Source organism: Sciurus carolinensis, chromosome 6 (genome assembly GCF_902686445.1).
Source record: "Sciurus carolinensis chromosome 6, mSciCar1.2, whole genome shotgun sequence".
NCBI classification, from domain to species: domain Eukaryota; kingdom Metazoa; phylum Chordata; class Mammalia; order Rodentia; family Sciuridae; genus Sciurus; species Sciurus carolinensis.
Window position 1 is genome coordinate 96,709,842 of NC_062218.1, and position 20,287 is coordinate 96,730,128.

General features: G+C 37.6%; 1 protein-coding gene and 1 pseudogene across 1 annotated transcript in view; both read right to left on the bottom strand.

The window, feature by feature from the left end:
* Cdc23 (cell division cycle 23) overlaps positions 1 to 13,625 on the bottom strand; it is a 21,814-nt gene extending 8,189 nt beyond the window's left edge. Inside the window, 10 exon segments of the mRNA XM_053743418.1 lie at positions 4,800 to 4,881; positions 5,017 to 5,114; positions 5,199 to 5,292; positions 5,294 to 5,377; positions 6,844 to 6,976; positions 7,289 to 7,394; positions 7,932 to 7,968; positions 9,181 to 9,324; positions 13,298 to 13,370; positions 13,458 to 13,625. Coding sequence (XP_053599393.1) covers positions 4,800 to 4,881; positions 5,017 to 5,114; positions 5,199 to 5,292; positions 5,294 to 5,377; positions 6,844 to 6,976; positions 7,289 to 7,394; positions 7,932 to 7,968; positions 9,181 to 9,324; positions 13,298 to 13,370; positions 13,458 to 13,618 — 1,012 coding nt within the window. The 5' untranslated portion in view covers positions 13,619 to 13,625.
* Positions 13,626 to 15,153: 1,528 nt separating this feature from the next.
* LOC124987237 (transcription factor BTF3-like) lies at positions 15,154 to 15,914 on the bottom strand (annotated as a pseudogene).
* Positions 15,915 to 20,287: the final 4,373 nt, after the last annotated feature.

Sequence of the window (20,287 nt, forward strand, 5' to 3'; positions counted from 1 at the left end):
AATAGATTTAGAGGGCTGGAGTTGTGGCTCAGGGGGTAGAGCACTTGCCTGGCATGTGTGAAGGCCCTGGGTTCAAATCTCAGCAATACATACATACAAATACAATAAATAAATAAAAGAGCCACTGATAAATATTTATTTTAAATATTTTTAAAATATCTTTAAAAAACAAAATAGATTTAGATACACACACACACACATACTTACAAAGAACATGTATACTATCAAGTAAAAAATGGAAATTATGGAGTAATATATAATGTGATTCCATTTGATAAGCCAACCAAAAAAAAACCCCAAACTCCATATATGTCTTTTAAATCTGTCTAGACTCAGCCTTTTAGTTTGATTCTGGGTGAAATTCAATTATATAAATGCCTTTACTCTGTACCTGACTATTTAAGCTCAAACCAATTTCATGTTCATCTAGAAAAAAGCAGGATGGAGGGCTTTATATCCTACACAAGGATATCTTTGCTTCTGCCACTGACTCAGATTCAGAATGGAAGCATAAGCGGATCTAGGGTGGTGACTTTTGTAACAGAGAAGAGGTAGGGTAGTGATAGCAAGGGTGAGACCCAGTAGCTAAAGGAGTCAGGATAACATAGGAGATGTTAAGGGAAGGCAGAACAGGCAAGTTCTGCATAAGGATTAGTGAGATGTAAGAGCTAAAGGTACTAGAATGATTATGTGTCAGGCAACTTAGTATATTTATTTTTTAAATCTTTACAACTACATGAAAGAAGGTTCTATTATTATTTTCTCCTTATGGATGAAAACACTAAAGCATAGAACTCTGTCCCAAGTCAGCTAGCTCTTAGTATCAGAACCTGGCTTGATGCAGTGGTGCTGCCTATAATTCCAGCTACTCCGGAGGCTGAAATAGGAGGATCACAAATTCAAAGCCAGCCTTGGGCAACTTAGTAAGATCTTCTCTCAAAATAAAAACTAAAAAGGCTGGGGATGTGGTTCAGTGGCACAGTGCCCCTGAATTCAATTCCTAGTACAGGGGTGGGGAAAGTATTGGAATCCAGATTTAAACTTGCACAGTCTCTGCTGGGACGTGTAGCTCCATGATACATTGCTGGAAGGCTCTGCATTCAATTCCCAGCATCACAAAAATAAAATAAATAAACAAACTTGGGCAGTATGTTTCTGGAGTCCAAATCTTAATTATGCCAAGATATACATATAATACTGGCTCTGAGAGAGAGACTGGAACCCCTAAACAAGTGCAGAAGGAAGCAATTCACATCAAGACAAAAGCAGAAGCAAGGACTAAACCAGTAGGAGATTCTTGCCATCACTCTCCTCTCAGGTTGTTTTTCATTCTCTCTCAGGTCTCCTCCATTTCCTTTTTTCCTCTCCATCCTTCTTTCTCCTTTTTACTTCCTCTGAACTGGTTATAATATGAAAGATGAAGTTCATTTTTTGTCATATCTAATGTTCTCTATTCTTAATTTTTTAAGATAGGTGGGCTGAATTCAACAAACATTTATTGACTATATATCAGAAATTTTGCTAGGCATTACAGATATACTGTGGGGAAAAAAAAGAACAGTTCATGGGCTGGGGTTGTGACTCAGTGGTAGAGAGCTTGCCTAACGTATGAGGTATTGGCTTCAATCCTTAGCACCACACAAAAATAAATAAATAAAATAAAGGTATTGTGTCCATCTACAACTAAAAATATATATGTATTTTAAAAAAGAAGTTCATTGAATGATTAAAAATAAAACAAAAGAAAAAAACAAGAATGGGAAACTCCTTAATCATTATTCTTCATATGTATATCTCCTTTGATTTCTTTTGTTTAATCTTAAAAGGTCTTTTAATAAGGCAAAATATAACATTTGATAAACTTGGGGTGATTACATCTCATATACAAAATCACACACACCATTCAAGTATACATGAAAAAGTCTGGAAGGACATATGGAAAATATAGTTGCAGTTATCTCTTAGAACTATATTAGGATTCTCCTTTGATTTCACATGGTTTCAATAGGTTAAAAAAACAAAAGAACCACTCATTATCTCCTCTACCTCTATTTCCTTTCATCATGTAAAAGTCGCTGTATTGATCCTGGTTTAACCAAGCACCAATTCCTGTTTATTCTACTTCCTAAAATCTTAATCCAATTGCCTCTCCATTCTTTCTGCCAATGTATCAGCTTACGCTCTCATCACTGTCCTACACAAGATTACATCAAGAGTCTCCTAGTTGGTCTCCCTACCCCCTACTCCTTGCCCTTTTTCTAATCCCTCCCAGCACAATTATCTCCAATTGTTATTCCAAAATTAAAATCTGACCATTTTCATCACTCTCTGGTTAAATCCTCCGGAGGACACCTATTGGGTAAAAAAGACTACCTGCAACTTGTACTTTTCCTACCTCTCACACAATGCCTCAGACATAATGAACTATTTTCAGGTACAATGTCTGTTACCTCTGGTACAGTGATGTTCTTTCTGAGTCAACCCTTCTCCTCACCTCTAAGGAGTCTTTCCTAATCTCAAACTGTGTTAGATACCTTTTCTATGTACTCCCTTTAGTATCCTGTGTTTACTCAATTATAAATCTCAACTCGCTGAATTATAGTTGTTTTCTTATTAGTCTTCTTCAATAGGCAGTTAGGGTAGATACTGCAATACAAAGCATAGTGACTGGCACATAGAAGAACACTCAAGAGACATTTTCTAAGTACAACTGGAGTTCCACCCTTACCTAATGGACATTATAGTTTACTCATAATACTCTGATATTAAAAAGATCATTTGTTCGACACTTAATCTATGTTCTCAGAGGACTTACTATATTTTTGTTAAGGTCTACTTTGCTTTTTAGATCATAACTTCAAGAGCTAAAAGTATTTATCAAATGACTGATGAGCTAAAATTCCATCAGTTTATTAATAACATCCTGACCTAGAAAGATACAAATGTATGATCCTGATGTAATGTGACCAAAGACCCAAGAACAGATATTCCTTTCATGTTTAGGAAACACAGGCTTTTCAATCAGAACCCACCATGCTTACTTTCTCCAGGAGTAGTCATTCACTTGTCTACATCCACTGATCATCAGACTACACAGTATGGCCAAGTATACAGGGCCATGGTTCTCAATCCTCAGAGGATGTCTGGCAACATCTAGAAATATTTTTTACTTATAACTACCGGGGAAAGGAGTTACCAGTACCTAATGGGTAATAAGACAAGGCTACTGCTAATACCTATAATGCACAGAACAGCCTCCAACAAAAAAAGTTATCCAGCTCAAAACATCAATACTGTCGAGATAGAGACAGTCAAATACAGGAAAAGACACTTTCATCTCTTTTCATAGGACTGGAAATTCTAGCAAGCTTTTTAGTCATATGTATATATATTTTTGGGGGAGACCAGGGATTGAACCAGGGGTACTTAACCACTGGGTCACATCCTAGCCTTTTTGTATTTTATTTAGTGACAGGGTCTCGCTGAGTTGCCGAGCCCAGCTTTGAACTCTAGATCTTCCTGCCCAGTCTTCCAAATCTCTGGGATTACAGGGGTGCACTACCTCGCCAGGCCTTTTTAGTCATATTAAAGTTTAAAACAAACACACCCTTGACCCAGTCTTTTACTATTAGGAGCTTATTACACAAAATAGGTTCAAGCATCCAAAAACAACTGTATATGCATAAAGATGTTTCTTTAAGCAATTTTTATTTGTTAACAAACACTAGTCACAACTTATATTATTAAAAAATTATTAAATAAAGCCAGGTGTGGTGTTGCATGCTTGTAATCCCAGCAACTCCAGAGGTTGAGGTAGGAGGACTGCACGTTCAAGGCCCAGCCTAAGCAACTTAACGAGACCCTTAACAACTTAGGGAGATCTTGTCTCAAAAATGAAAAAAAAAAAAAAAAAAAAGACTAAGGATGTAGCTCAGTGGTAAAGTAACTCTGAGTTCAATCCCCAGTACCCAAAAATAAAATAAAAATAAAATAAAAATAACAATAAAAATAAAATAAAAAGGGCTGGGATATAGCTTAGAGGTAGAGTACTCCTGAGTTTGATTCCCAGCACCACCCACAAAAAAAAAAAAAAAAATCAATAAACAAAATTATTAAATAGAAATATTCAATAGAAATAGATAATAAGGGGCTGGAGATGTATCTCAGTTGGTAGAGTGCTTGCCTCACATGCACAAGGCCCTGGGTTCAATCCCCAGCACCACAAAAAAAAAGAAATAGATAATAAGATGCTGAGGACTGAGGGTGTAGCTCTGTGATAGTGTGCATGCTTAGCATGTATAAGGCCCTGGATTCAACCTCCAACACCAAAATTAAAAAGGTACTATTATCATAAATAATACAAATTAAAATGTACTAATATGAAAGATGGTAAACATGTATCATTAAGCTTAAAAATAAAGCTACAAAGCAGTATGCATAATGATACAGGTTTTACATATTATCAACAAACACATTTTTGGTTTTCAACACAAAAGACATTCTGGAGTCATGTTCCCCAAACAATCTTAGGGGTGGGATGACAGGGAGCTTCATATTCTCTGGTACATAATTCTACCACCTTTACACTTTAATCCTGCTATTATTTTTACATTCGTGATATTTGTAATAAAAAATAAAATTTTTTAATGTTTATTTTAATTGTCATTGGACCTTTATTTTATTTATTTATATGCAGTGCTGAGAATCAAACCCAGTGCCTACAAGTACTCTATCACTGAGCCACAACTCCAGCCCCACAAAAATAAATCTTAAAAGAAAAAAATGTAGTTAACTCTTACCAATTACACAGCATGTTTCTACACGGTATTTGTCAATTTCACAGAGGGTATGAGCCAGATAACTCAACTCAGATTTCATGCTCTAGGAGAAAAAAGAAAATAATGAAAAAGGGCTCTCTAAATAATTTCTCTTATAGCTAACAAAAATAATCAATCCAATCTAGGAGATTAAAATACAAAAGCACTTAATCAAACCCAAGTAAGAAAAGCAGCTTACTCTGACATAAAGAAGGTTGGAGAATGTGTCCATATTTTCAATCCTGTAAGGGTCTTGTTTCCGTTAGCTCATTAAAATGGAGAGGGCTTTGTCAATATCTGCAGAAAGAACATAGCAAATTCAGAAAACAACAGAGTGCACCTATCAAGGTCTGATGGTATTTCATTATCCTTATCACTCACCTCTGTATTGTGATAGGCCAACTGCAATTTGGGAAACAATATATGAGCTCTTAGAAAAGCCCACATCAATGAGATTCTGATACTTTTGCAGGGCCCTCCTCTATCAACTGCAACTCTGTGTATATATGAGCCAGAAAAAACTCTTTCATCCAGGTGTCTGGCAAAGACAGGAACTTCAGCTGGCAGCAGGAGAGAGAGGGACACACTTAATAAATTTGACCTCTCTCCCAAACGAAAATCAAAGAACGTCTTTATTTTTAAAGGATTCATCACTAAAATTATAGAGCACCTAATAATGAGTACAGGGTAATCCAACTAAGTGAATAGGCTTAAAAGCAACAATTAGGGAAGAATTACCTACTCGGGATAGGTTTTAAAGAAAAGGTAAAATTTAAGGTGGAGTCTTAGACAATGGGGAGGATTTAAATAGAGAAAAGGAGAGGAAAAAGGAAGAAGATAACCATTCTAGGCAAGGACAACAACATAAGTAGGGCCAAAACAGATATGATGTATGTGAGTAGGATGAGGAAACTAGCTTGATTTGAGGAAGTTATATACAGAAAAACAGGAAAAATAAGATTAGACTGGTAGGGCATATCCTACCATGCACAGACAATGGGTACATAGAAAACTACTGCACATTTCTGCCAAGAGAATGACATGATGTCGTGTCATTCATGTCAAGAATAAATTCTGAAACGATATGTAGGATGACTTTGAATGTAAGTGTAAAATGGGAAAGCTAGAAAGTATCTATTACTTATAAGTAATTCAAATTTGAGATAACTGAGATGACAAAGGGAACCAAGACAAAGAGATGTACACAAGAAAGTAATCATGACACTGTCTCATGACTGACTAAAGAAAATAAGAGAAAGGGAGAGACAAATAAATATGACTCTGAGGTGTCAAGATGTGAGTGTCTTGAGAAATAGTGAAAGTAATGAGATATCAAGATAGCAAGAAGAATAATTTGGTAAGCAAGAGGAGAAATTTGGTTTTGCATATTTTAAGTTCAGAGATAAAACTTTCAATGAAAGTCTAGGAGATAGAGATGGATGAATACAAGTAAATGAAGGTCAGATCTCAGACACAGATTTTTAGCATAAATCATTTTGGCTCTTTAAAGCCAACAAAAAGAATTGTGTTTGCTTCCATTAGCCACTGAAGAATAGCAGAATGAACACAACAAAGTCTTCTAATAGTGACTAACAAAACAATTATAATTAATAAAGCAGTTTCACGTACATTATTTCACTAATATATCTCCAAATCTTTACAGAATCCATGACATCTCAGAAGAGGCCTGAAAACATATTTTAGTATAATCCTTGATATCAGAGAAACCTTTCCTATGGCATCACTGGAACTAGAGGAGAAACTATAACATTAATTCCATAAAACAAGTTATAGCAAATTTGAAGGTGAATCCATTACTACTAGCTACTGAGCAAGAGCTAGTCATCATCCAATGAAGATCTAAATTCTGAAACTGTGAAAGGGACTAAAGATATAGCAAAGAGCTAACTATAGACAAAGGTCATATGGGAAAAACTGCACACCCCCACCCGCCACCATTACATTATTATAGAATTATGTAAAGCTCAGAAGCAGAGGGCTCTTCATGTAGCTCATCTCAATTTACCATTTCTTTGTCTGTGATCAGGTTACAGAGTTCTAACCAGGCTCCCCAATGCAAAGGCAAAACATGAGTAGCCTCCACAAACACATCAATGGCCTCTTTCACCAAGTCCAGTTTTCGAAGTACCACACCATACCTGAGAAAGAAGGAAATAATCACAGGAGAAGTTAATGCTTTATAACATCTCCCTTATACTCAAGAATATGTTATAGAAGTTGGGTGCAGTATTGTAAGCCTATAATTCCAGTTACTCAGGAGGCTAAGGCAGGAGGATCACAAGTTTGAGGCCAGTCTTGGCAACCTAGTTAGACCCTGTCCCAAAATAAAAAAGAGGGCTGGGGATGTAACTCAGTGGTAGAGCAATTGCCTAGCATGTGTAAGGCCCTGTGTTCAATCACACACACACAAAAGATACAGAAAGTTCCAAATTACTATAAAAAACACTTACAGATAAAGGCCAAATCCATCAAGTTCCCGAGCTTGATGCTTTTTGCTGAGCTCCACTCTCAATTCTCTAAGAGCCTCATTTTTTACTTGTCCTTTCTCCAGGGGTCCTGAAAAAGAAACAAAGTCTCTGATCTAAGGGAAGGATGCTGGTTTTCATTTTCATAGATGTATATATTCCCTTTAGTTTCAACCAAAGTTATATCTGAAACCTCTAGCAAATACTCATGAGTGTCCATTGATATCTTAAACAATCCGTTTACTTTATTCTAGAAATTCCAAGTAATAAGGGGTCTGCAGTCCTATTTTGTTATACCCACAGAGGTTGTTGGGATTTTTAATTTGAATTAGTTATCAATGTCTAAAAATCAGATACCTCAATTAAAAATCTGAATTTTTAGCTTCACGTTGCAGGAAACAGAGAAGGGTCAAGGGAGGAAGGCCCTAATAACATCAGGCCCAGATCGCCACAAGGCAACCCTCAGCTGAAGCTGGGTGACAGTCAGGTAGCTCAGTTAAGCCATGTGCTGTATGATTTGCAACAGTGTCTCTCAGTTCATTGATATTACCTGACTGGCTCCAAAAGGCACTTAAGTTTGCAATGCTACTTTTTAGACCAAAAGAAGAGAGATAAAAAAAATTCATACCTAGGCTATCCACAGTTTCATCATCCTTCTTTTTTCTCTCCAGACTGTAAGAGAAATTCAATAAGTAGGTAGATCTTTTTTCAGTTTATTCTGAAACACATTTTAAAACTAGCAGCCTGATTTTACCTAAAGAGTTCAAGTCCAAAAAAAATGGTTATTAATTTCAAACAACCATTTGGGGGCTCCCACTGGCTAATGTGGCATAATTTGAGCACCAAAATAGTTAAGTACAGTAATAAATTTTAAGCAATTAAAAGTATAGGACTCTAGCCAGGCTTGGTGGTACAAGCCTATAACCCAGCTACTTGGGAGACTAATGCAGGATGATCACAAGTTCAAAGCCAACCTCAGCAACTTAGCAAGCCCCTAAGCAACTTAGCAAGACTGTGGCTCTAAATAAAAAATAAAAAGGGTTGGGGAGGTGGCTCAATGATTAAGCACCCCTGAATTCAATTCCTGATACCAAAAATAAAAGCTTACATCTGGAAATGTACATAATATATATAATATGTATACAATCCTTTTTTTTTTTTTTTTTTTTTTTTGCAGTGTTGGTTATCAAAACCCAAGCCCTTGTACATGCTAGGCAAGCACTCTACACTGAGCTACCTCCCCAACCTTATAAAATATTTTAAAAGATCTGCACATACCAAAAAAAACCCAAAAAACAAAAAAGAAGGAAAACACATTCATAATGTTCCAGAATTAAATAATAAACTTAAATTATTTTTGAATATAGTATTAACTTTACTTGTATTGCCCTTTACATTCACAATTTAATAACCATAAAACAAAATAACAAATGTAGGCTGGGCTGTAACTCAGTGGCAGAGCACTTATCTAGCATGTGTGAGGCACTAGGTTCAATCCTCAGCACCACATAAAAACAAAGTCATGCTGGTCCATTTACAACTACAAAAATTTTTTTAAAAATGTACTACAAATAAAGTGATAACTGAGTTACTTAGTTTATTTATCGGTACTGGGGATTAAGCCCAAGGTCACTTTACATAAGCACTGAGCTACATTTCCAGCCCTTTTAATTTTGAGACAGGGTCTTGCAAAGTTGCCAAAGCTGACCTCAACCTTGTGATCTTCTTGACTCAGTCTCCCAAGTCACTAGGATTATAGGCATGCACCACCATCCTCCACTAAATTATAAATTTAAAAACCAACTCAAGCTGGGCTTTTCCCATTTAGTTCTAAATATGAATGCTTCACTGAAGGCAAAAAAATATCTTAACATGGCCCTCACCAGATATCTGGAATACATATATAGGAAATAGGCTTTCTTGCTATTACAACCATGTAGGAAATGTGCTGCACGGTCATATTCTTTAACATCAAAATAGGCCTTGGCCAGGGTATAAGCATCCATATCCTGGGCATCCTCCTAGAAAAGAGACAAGTTTATGTAAATAATTGGAAATAGGACAACAAAAGTTCAAATATAAGAAACACATTCAATAATTTCAAAATATAGGAAACATGATTTTTTTCTCCTCTGAGAAAGCTAACACATACGTAGATGTATGTATATTATTTTTATATATGTACTATCAGGCAAGTCAAAGAACACTTTTTCCAAAATACTTTTTCAAATAAAAAGGTGAAAAAGACATACACACACACACATGCACTTTTTTTTTTTTTTTTTTTTGAGAAACTAGGTATTGAACAAGGCAGGTGCTCTACCCTGAGCCTTTTTTTATTCTTTTTGCTGGGCAGTGAACCTTAGGACTACATCCCAACTCTTCTATTTTATTTTGAGACAGGGTCTCACTAACTTTCCCAGGCAAGACTTGAACTTGCAATCCTACTGCCTCAGCCCCCCACGTAGCTAGGATTATAGGTATGCACCACAAAGCCTGGCAAAAGACAAAAATTTAAAAAACTAAACCAACACACATAGCTGGGCACAGTGCCACAAGCCTGTAATCGCAGCAACTTGGGAAGCTCAGATAGGAATACTGTAAATTCAAGGTCAGTCTCAGCAATTTAGATACACTCTGCCTCAAAATAAAAAAATAAAAAGGATTGGGAGTGTATCTCAGTAGTAAAGTGTCCCCGAGATCAATCTCCAGTATAAAAAAAAAAAAAAAAAAGAAAAAGAAAAACCTAAATCAACATACTCAGAAACTTCTATTGTTTCTTCAAATGTCATTCAGAAGTTGCAAATATTTTGGTGTTCAGGGACCTGAATTCATATTCTGATTCCTTGGTCTCTTTGTTTCATGAATTCAGCATCCATTTCCCTTTTTTTGGCAGGTTTGGGGGGCAGTGAACCTAAGGACATTTCAGCATTGAGCTACATCCCTGGTCCATTTTTTATTTTTAGACAGGGTCTCACTAAACAGCCCAGGATGGCTTCAAACCTGCAATCTTCCTGCCCTAGCCTAATCACTGGGATTATAGGAGTGTGCCATCACTCCTGGCTGAATATTCATTTCTTCTGTAAAGTAGAACAAGTAATATTGACCTTACAGATCTGATATGAGGAAAACATGAAAAAAGTCACTTAAAACGTCCAGCATTAATATGTGGCATTCTCTTTCTTATTTTTTAAATTCCTACATAAATACAATATACCAGTGTGTAATCACTCATATTTTCTGTATTTCAACAAAGTCTTGTCAAATATTAGCATTGTTGAAGGCATAAATTACAGCTATAATTCATAGTACATTTAAGTTAAAAACATAATTCTACTGGGCACTGTGGTGCACACCTGTAATCCCAATGGCTCAGGGAGAAGGAAAAGGATAACAAGTTCAGAGCCAGCCTCAAAAATTTAGTGAAGTCCTAAGTGACTTAGTGAGACACTGTCTCAAAATTAAACAATTCAAAAAAAGGGCTGGGGTGCTCAGTGCTTAAGTGCCTCTGTGTTTAATGCCAGGTACCAAAAAAAGAAAAATATATGATCCCCCAAATTCTAGGAATGAGTTAATTAAAACATGAAAAACTTCATTTCTTCTTATCCATCTTGACCCAAATACGAAAGTGGAATCACAACATATTTAGTATCTTCTTCACTGAATCAACATATCCTAAATATTGCCATTCAGCTTAGGATTCTGAAGGTCCCTTTCACATTCCTCTCACCAACGCTGCATTATCCACCTGCCTGTCTCTGTTTTTGCAGTGTTGGTGCATTATACCTTGCTGAATAAAAAATAGTCACTGTTTTTGAGTTGAGGGAAAAAATCAACTGGCAAGTCCAGGGAAAAAATGGATTATAACGAAAATCATTCCAATTACATAACACTGTGCAAACATACATACTATAGACCATACACAAAATAATTCAGTGGTAAAGTGCACTTGAATTCATTCCCTAGAACCAAAACAAACAAACAACAACAACAAAAAAAAAACCCACACAGTTTTACTATTTGAACTACTTGGCTTTTTATTTTCATTCTTGCTTATGAGACGTACCTAGAATGTTCTAAGGAAGGTTATACATAATGTAATTCAGACCTATTTAGCATTATGGCTGAGTTTTTAAACCAAAGTAGTCACAGTTAAATTAGTCTCAGTCACTTTTTTTTTTTTTTTTTTGGTACCAGGGATTGAATCCAAGGTTACTTAAACACTGAGCCACATCCCCTGTTCTTTTTATTTTTTATTTTGAGACAAGGTCTCGCTAAATTCCTGAGGCTGGCCTCAAATTTGCAATCCTCCTGTCTCAGACTCTTGAGTCGCTGGGATTACAGGAAGCACCACCACATCCAAAGGCGAGAATATTTATATAACAAATGGTTACTATACAGATTTGAACACAGCAAAAGAATCTTTGATTTCAGTAATTCTTTGAAAACCAATGTTTTAAGGTTTACTCTAGTTTAAACTTTAGATCAAGGCTAAATGAGATTAAAATGCTTCTCTGGGTTTTTTTAGGCACACTCCCCAGAGAACACTAACTACCCAACAAATTAGAAAAGGAAGTCACTAAATCAATACAAAGTAAGTTGAAACTAACCAGCAGCTAATACTCCCTCCACCCCACCCATCCTGGGGATTGAACTCAGGAGCACTTTACCACTAAGCCACATCTCCATCTCTTTTATTTTGAGACAGGGTCTCACTAAATTGCAGAGGCTGGCCTGGAACTAGTGATCCTCCTGCCTCAGCATCCTCAGTCTCTGGGATTATAGGCATGCAATACCCGGTACCAACAGCTATTACTTTCTAATAATTCAATAATGCTTAGGTTTCTGCAATATCTATAAAATCCCTGTATGTTAGCTGTAAGAGGGAGGAATATTTACTGAGGCTCTACTTCTTACCCGGTATTGTGCTTTATTTACACATTCAGCAATTTTTATTCTATTCAGGACCATTAATGTGCCTAGGCACTGTGACAGTGGTCACAAGGAAGTAAAAGCTAATAAGAGATAAATCACACTGACTCAAAAAAGTCATATAAGAGTAATTAAGTTTTACCTGTAATTCTAAAAAGAAGAAATAAAGGTTTTACCTTTATTGTCTTAATTAATCTTCTTGAAAATCCAACTATTGTTAATATTATCTACAGATGGAAGGCTGTCACTTAGAATTCACTTGCTCACAATAATGATAGCAGCAAAGCATATGATTGGAATATAGACACAAAGTAGATACTACTACCAGGTCACCTCCCTCTTGTTAATGGAAATGTTAAGAATAGCTAATTTTACTGAGTCCTGTATTTACTCAGTGCCTACTATTATCTAATTTACTAAATTGCCCCCACAAAGTAGAAAATATTATTATTCTCATTTCTCAGATAAAAGAACTGGGCTCAGGAGGTTAAGTAAGTTGCCTGAAGTCTTTAGTTTTAGATGTGAACCCAGAGCCCACACTCTTAACCATTTTGCAATGTGGATCAGACAACAGAGTAAGAATAATTTCACGCTGTTGCAAAAACTTTGCTTTTTCTCATCTTTGAGTATTTTCTAAGTTGGGTCACAAAACCCCATAGGCTGAAATCTTTTTTTTTTTTTAGCTTTTATTTACTTTTTTTTTTTTATTTTTACAGACTGCATTTTGATTCATTGTACACAAATGAGGTACAACTTTTCATTTGTATGGTAGTACACAATGTAGGTTCACATCATTCGCGTGCAAAGACTGAAATCTTAGGCAATGATTGTATACGTATTCTCTCTAGCATAAAATAAAAGAACCACCAAAAAAAAAAAAAAAAAAAAAAAAAAAAAAAAACGGATAAAAACCACTTAAAAACACCCAGCTCTTTAAACGCTTGTATTCCCTCTAACAAACATTTCTGCTAAACCGTTAGCTCCCTTCCAGTGACAGAGCACTCAGTGCCTCTTCAAGTACATTCCTTTGGCGAGGATCGCTCAATGTAAAGAAGCTCTTACCTCGGTAATAGGCGGCGGCGGCTGCAGCTCGGCCAAAGGCAGCGCGGGGAGGGAGAAGGCCAACTCCGCGGACCTGTAACACGCATACAAACTGAATCAGCTTGACAAACCCCCAAGGCCAAGGATCCAAGCTCGGTCCCTTCCGACCCCGACATCTCACCATTTGCTACTGTGTAGCAGGCCCCGCTCTCGAGTAAGACCCGCAATAAGCAGCAGCTGCTTTTTAATTTCCCGCAAATCTGAGAAATCTGCGTTCGTGGATAGGCCGGGCACCACCGTCGCCGTCACCGCCACTGGGACTACAGAGGCACTCGCAGCCATTTTCCTGACTCGGGCCACTCCGACCAATCATCAGCAATAATACTTGCTCCCCGTCCGCTCCGAAAAAGAGTGACTATCATTGGCTAGCTCTTGCTCAGAAATAACCAATCAGAAATCTCCCTTGTACCAGCCTGAAGAGGCAGGGGGAAAAAGAAACAATTACATCCTCATTTGGCCAAGAGCTACTGAGGCCCGAAAATTAGAGCAAGAAGTGCGGAGGAGAGCACTGACCCGGTGGACTGGATAATAAAGTTGAAAAGGTGGACTGGAAAGCTGGGGATAGGAATAGGGACAAGAAAGGATTGAGAAGGAACAATACCATATACCTTCGGGGTGATCTGATTGGACGGAAAATAGTGTGTAGTTCCTGGGCAGATTCTGTGCAATGGGATAAAAGTGATGTTTGTGGTCTTAGAAGGATGTATGGTTTCCTCTGGATTTTTCCTCGAAGCACTGTAAGAGGATGTATCGCCCTTTACGGAGAATACTTCCTCTTTATCACCCTCCATTGCACCCCAGCAGAGAAAAAGGTAACATACATTGACGGATTACCTGGTGACATGCTCTGTGTACTTTTACAGTATAATCTGGTTTAACTCTAAAAACAGATCTACGAACCAGGAACGGTGGTGCACGCCTGTAATACCAGCTACTCGGGGGACTGAGGCAGAAGGATAGCAAATTCGAGGTCAGCCTCAGTAACTTAATCTCGCTAACGCAAGACTGTTTCAAAAAAAAAAAAATTAGGATATAGCTCAGTGGCAAAGGGCCCCTAGGTTCAAACCCCAGTACCTCAAAATAATAATAATAACCTAATTTAAATAAATAATTGAAAACAGCACTATGATATTCATACCATCTCAATTTTACAGATAAGAAAGCAAGGGCTGGGCAAGGTGGCGCACCCAGCCAACTAGGGAGGCTGAGGCAGAAGGATCACAAATTCAAAGCCAGTGTTGTTGTTGTTGTTGTTGTTGTTGTTGTTATAAAATGCTGGAGATGTAGCTCAGTGATATAGTGCCCCGGGGTTCATTCCCCAGTGCCAAAAAGAAAAGAAAGCAGAAGCTCAGTAAAGAGTCTAGTCTGTAATCCAATCTGACTCCAAAGCTTGGTGTTAAATATTACAAAGAAGACCAGGAGTGAGCACGTGGAAAGCCCTGGGATTCTAATTCTGGCACTGAAAACACACACACACACATGAAGATTTGCAATTTTTTTTTAAACCTGGAAGACTTTTCATAACAATATATAGCATTTTGGGGGGGAATACTAGGAGTTGAACCCAGGGGTGTTTTACTACTGAACTACATTCCCAATCCTTTTCATTTTGAAGTAGTGTTTTGCTGAATTGCTTAGGCCCTCACCAAATTGCTGAGTCTGTCCTCCAACTTGCTATCCTCCTATCTCATCTTCTGGAGTCACTGGGATTACAGGTGTATGCCACTGTGCCCAGCTACAGCACTGTCTTACCAACTCTCTTGGGAACTTTTTGAACTGTTTTTGTCATTCTTTGGGTGTTGTTGTTTTTTTTTTTTTACTAGGCAAAGAACTTTATTAACCTTTGTTTCAAACTTTATTCCCAGGCTTCTTCAGCTTAATTAGCTGCAAAGAATAAATTGTGTATAAGCAAAAACTGAAAAGAGCTGCAGTGTCCAAGGGGCTTGGGCTTAAAAATATTAGATCTAGATTTTATCAGATCCATAAACAAAACAATTTTAAAAAGCAGTCATAATATAAAATAGCAGCTCCCAGTAACTTCTTCAAGTTTATCTTCTTCAGAAGTTGATCAGTTCAGTTTGCCTCATTCTTAGAAGCCTCATCAAAATTCTCCACAAGATCTGGAACTTCATCATCATCATCCTCTCCAATAGCAAGTGATGCTTTTCCATCCACAGATTGTTTGGGCAGAGCTTCAGCCAGTCTCCTTAAACTAGTCAGACTGTCTGCTCCAAGCTGGTTTAAGATGCTGGGTAGCATTTCTGTCAGTTGCTTTGTCTCAGCATGGCCTGTAATGGTGAAAGTGTTTGCTGCCAGAGATGCCTGAACTTTAGGGTTGTTAAAGTGAATCACTGTTCCTTGGTTTGTAAACATATTCACCTCTTCAATACCAGAGATATTGCTTATCCCTAACTTCTTTAAGGAGAACTGAAGTTTTTTATCATCTGCTGTAGCTGTTCTATGAACCACCTTCTTCTTTCTGCGAGCAGTTCCTTTCCCACCAATGCGCACTTGTGCCCTGCAGTTTGGCGAGTTTTTCCTGGTTCATGATAGTTTCTTTCATCTTGTCGGAGCGGAAATGGGGCCGCGCGGAGGACTAGGGCTGGTGCTCAGGGGGTCTCTGGCAGACCAGCTGAGATTAGGCGCACACACGAGGGGACGCAAGATGGCAGCTCTGGGTGTTATTTATTTATATTTATTTTTGATGCTGGTGATTGAATCCAGGGGTACTTCACCTCTTAACTACATCTCCAGCCCTTTTATGTATTTTATTTAGAGACTAGGTCTCACTGAGTTGCTTAGGGCCTTGAACTTTCAGTCCTCCTGCCTCAGCCTCCTGAGTCGCTGGGATTACAGTCGTGAGCCACTGTGCCTGGCCCATTGGGTGTGATTTAGAAGTGATTTGAGAAAAGTTATGTAGTTTTATATTAATACTTTTTGGGGTTTTGGGGGGGGCACTGGGGATTGAACCCAGTACACCATATACCACTGAGTTACATCCCCAGATTTTTTGTTTTTTATGTTTTATTTTGATACAGGATCTCACTAAGTTGCTGAGTCTGGTGTGGAACTAGTGTTCTTCCTGCCTCAGCCTTCCCAGATGCTGAAATTAGTCACCTGCGACCATGCCAGGTTCAGATTAATACAATATTAAAGATTGTAAAGCCAATTTTATTGCCATATAATATAAATAATATACAGTATACGAATGCAAAATTCTCTTTTTTTTTAAATTGCAAAACAGTGGAGGATAGAGCTCAGGAACATGAATTCTGAGCCATCCTACCCGGATTCAGATCATTCATTGATAAAATGAGGATCATGGTATTAATTCCTGTTATTCAGTTGGATAAGAATTGAGTGAGATAATCCATGACGTGTATTTAGGACAATTTTTTAACATATAGTAAATATTGGCTACAGGTAAGCTGTTCTTGAGCCTTACTCCCTAAAATCTTTTTTTTTTTTTTTTCTTTCCCATTAACCTGGGGATTGAACCCAGGGGTGCTCTACCTCTGAGTTCCATCCCCAGCTCTTTTGATTTTTTTTATTTTGATACAGGATCTTGCTAATCTACTCAGGCTGCTCTCCAACTTGTGATTCTCCTTCCTTATCCTTCCAATATTGGTATTACCTGCATGTGCCATATGTCCTGGGTCCTGCAAGATTTTAGCATATCCTTTTTGTCACTGTGTTGGTGTCAGTTATCCTCTTTGTCACTGTGTTGGTGTCTGGGGAGGTGTAAAGGAGACCTGTACCTGGACCTTCTAGGCTCTTGTCTCCATTGCAGAATATTTAAAAATTTAAGACCAAGTTAGGTTTTATTTATTTATTTATTTATGTTTGATACTGGAGTAGAAATAAGGGGGCTTTACCACTGAGTACATTCCCAGTCCTAGTCTTTTTTTTTTTTTTGGATACAGGGGCTTGCTAAGTTGCTGAGGGTCTTGCTAAATGGCTGAGGTTGGCCTCAAACTTAACAATCCTCCTGTCTTAGCCTCATGAGTCACTGGAATTATAGGCCTGCACCACCACACCCGGCTCTATTTGGTGCATATGACACCAAACCTGATAGGAATCAGTTTTTACAACAGAGAGGAAGAGGTTTTTAGAAAGTGAAAGGCAAAAGTACACATTTTTTGAGTAGAGTGAGAGAGTGTGTTCAATTGAAAGAGTGAAAGATGATGCCAGGGCTTAAGATCAGGTTTTTATTAGAGTACATAATTAGGTGAGATATGTATGATCCAGAGGGGTTGGACTTCTCTTCTGGCTCAGAAATATTGAGCAAGATCCTGTTTCCCCATTGGGGGATCTTGTTTGGGATGTATGTTTCAGCTTACATCAAAGTATTTGGAGGTGGGTTGTCCATTGGGTGATCAAGCCAGAGGGTCATAGTCCAGTAGTTAGCCCCTAGCCTCACAAGGCTAATGGTCCTCTACTGAGGTCTTATTCCCATTTTATGATATTTTTAGGGCAGGGGATGTAAATCAGTGGTAGTATGAACAAAACTCTTGAGTTCAAAACCCAGCACCATATACACACATACACCAATAATAATAATACCCATTTTATGGTGGTGTTATGATAGAGTGTACACTAGTGGGGCAAATACAAGTCAGTGCCTAGAAGGCTTGTTTCTGAAAGTGGATAAGAAAAAGTCACAAAGATGTGTTGGGAAGGGCAAGGAGGAAGGAAACTGACCACTCCCCACATCTCCAATCTTTTAGGTGGGCATCAAAACATCAAACCTTGGGGCTGGGGAGATAGCTCAGTCGGTAGAGTGCTTGCAACAAGGCCCTGGGTTCGATCCCCAGCACCCAAAAAAAAAAAAAAAAAAAAAAACATCAAACCTTGGTTGTAAAGTCATGTACTCATAAAACATTTGAAGAAACCATACATGCAGTTGACCTGTGGTCCATCCTGTATATATTTTCCCCAGCTCATAGGCACAGTGTGACCCTTCATTTTATGTCAGTCTGCCATGACTGTAATCCAAAAAGCTAGGGAGGCTGAGGCAGGAGGATCTCGAGTTCAAAGTCAGCTTCAGCAACTTAGTGAGGCTTAGCAATTCAGTGAGACTCTGTCTCTAAATAAATATAAAAAGGGCTGAGGATGTCACTCAGTGGTTAAGTGCCCCTGGGTTCAAACCCCAGTACAAAAATATAAATAGGGCTGAGGTGGTGGCTCAGTGGTAGAGCACTTGCCTAGCACATGAGAGGCACTGGATTCTATCCTACCACATAAAAAATATATAAATAAGATAAAGGTTAAAAAATTGTTAAAAATATGTAAATATATATAAGTAAAATAATAATAAATATATAAATGTCTTCCATTTATTGAGTGCCAAGGTCTGTACTAAGGTTTTACATAGATTATCTCATTTAACCTTACACAAGCATTATCTTATTAACTCTCACAAATCAGTAAAATAGGTATTGTTATTATTACTCCCAGTTTACAGATAAGGACACTGATGTTATCCTAGATTCCATAGATATAAAATGGCAGATTATAAAAAGAAAAAAAAAAGCAAAGGAAAAGGAGGGGGGAAAGAACATAGAGCTGAATAACATGGTAACTGCGTCACAAGAAGTTTATAAAAAACTGGTGATGTCAGGATAGGAAACAACATGCAAAAAATCAATAGCTTTCCTATACACCAATTCCAAATTTGTTGAAAAAGAAATCAGGAAAGCAATTTCATTCACGATAGCCTCAAAATAAATAAATAAATAAAAATCTAGGAATAAATCCTACCAAGGAGGTGAAAGACCTCTACAACGAAGATTATAAAACACTGAAAAGAAAAATTAAAGAAGACATTAAAAGATGAAAAGATCTCCCATTATTCATGGACAGAATTACTGTTATTGAAATGGCTACATTCCAAAGGCAATCTAAGATTCAATGAACTCCTCATCAAATACCAATGATGTTCTTCACAGACTTAGAAAAAATAATCTTAAAATTCATTTGGAAGAATAGCCAAAGTAATTCTAAGCCAAAAAAGGAATACAGGAGGCATCACAATATCTGACTTCAAATTGTACTACAGAGGTATAGTAACATAAACTGCATGATACTGGCATAAAAACAGACACATAGACCAACAGAACCAAATGGAAGACCCAGAGACAAACCAACATCTACAGTCATCTGATCATTGACAAAAGCACCAAAAACATAACTTGGAGAAAAGACAATCTTTTTAACCAATGGTGCTAGGAAGACCAGATATCCAAATGTAGAATAATGAAACTAGATTCCTGTCTCTCACCCTGCACAAATGTCAACTCAGAATGGATCAAACTTAGGTCAGAAACTTGCAACTACTAGAAGAAAACAGGGTCAACATTCCAACATGTGGATATAGGCAACAACTTCCTCAGTAGGACTTCTAATGTTCAGCAAATAATACCAAGAATTAATAAATTGGATGGCATCAAATTAAAGAGAACCTATGGAATGAAAGAAAATCTTTTTTCTTTTTCCTCTTTCTTTCTTTCTTTCTTTCTTCTTTTCTTTTCTTTTCTTTTCTTGGTACTGAGGATTGAATCCAGGGGCTCTTTATCACTAAGCATCCCCAGTTCTTTTTACATTTTATCTTGAGACAGGGTCTCGATAAATTGGTGAGGCTGGCCCTGAACTTGCAATCCTCCTGCCTCAGCCTCCCAAGTCACTGGGATTACAGATATGTGTTACCACATGCCAAAAGAACAGGAGAAAAATCTTTCCTAGCTACTTTTCTGACAGGGAACTAAAATCTAGAATATATAAAGAACTCAAAAAAACTTTTCACACACACACACACACACACACACACACAGACAAAACAACCAAGCTGGGCTTGGTGTAGCATGCCTATAATCCCAGCAGTTTGGGAGGCTGAGGCAGGAGGATTGCAAGTTCAAAGCCAATCTCAGCAATTTAGCAAGACCCTAAGCAACC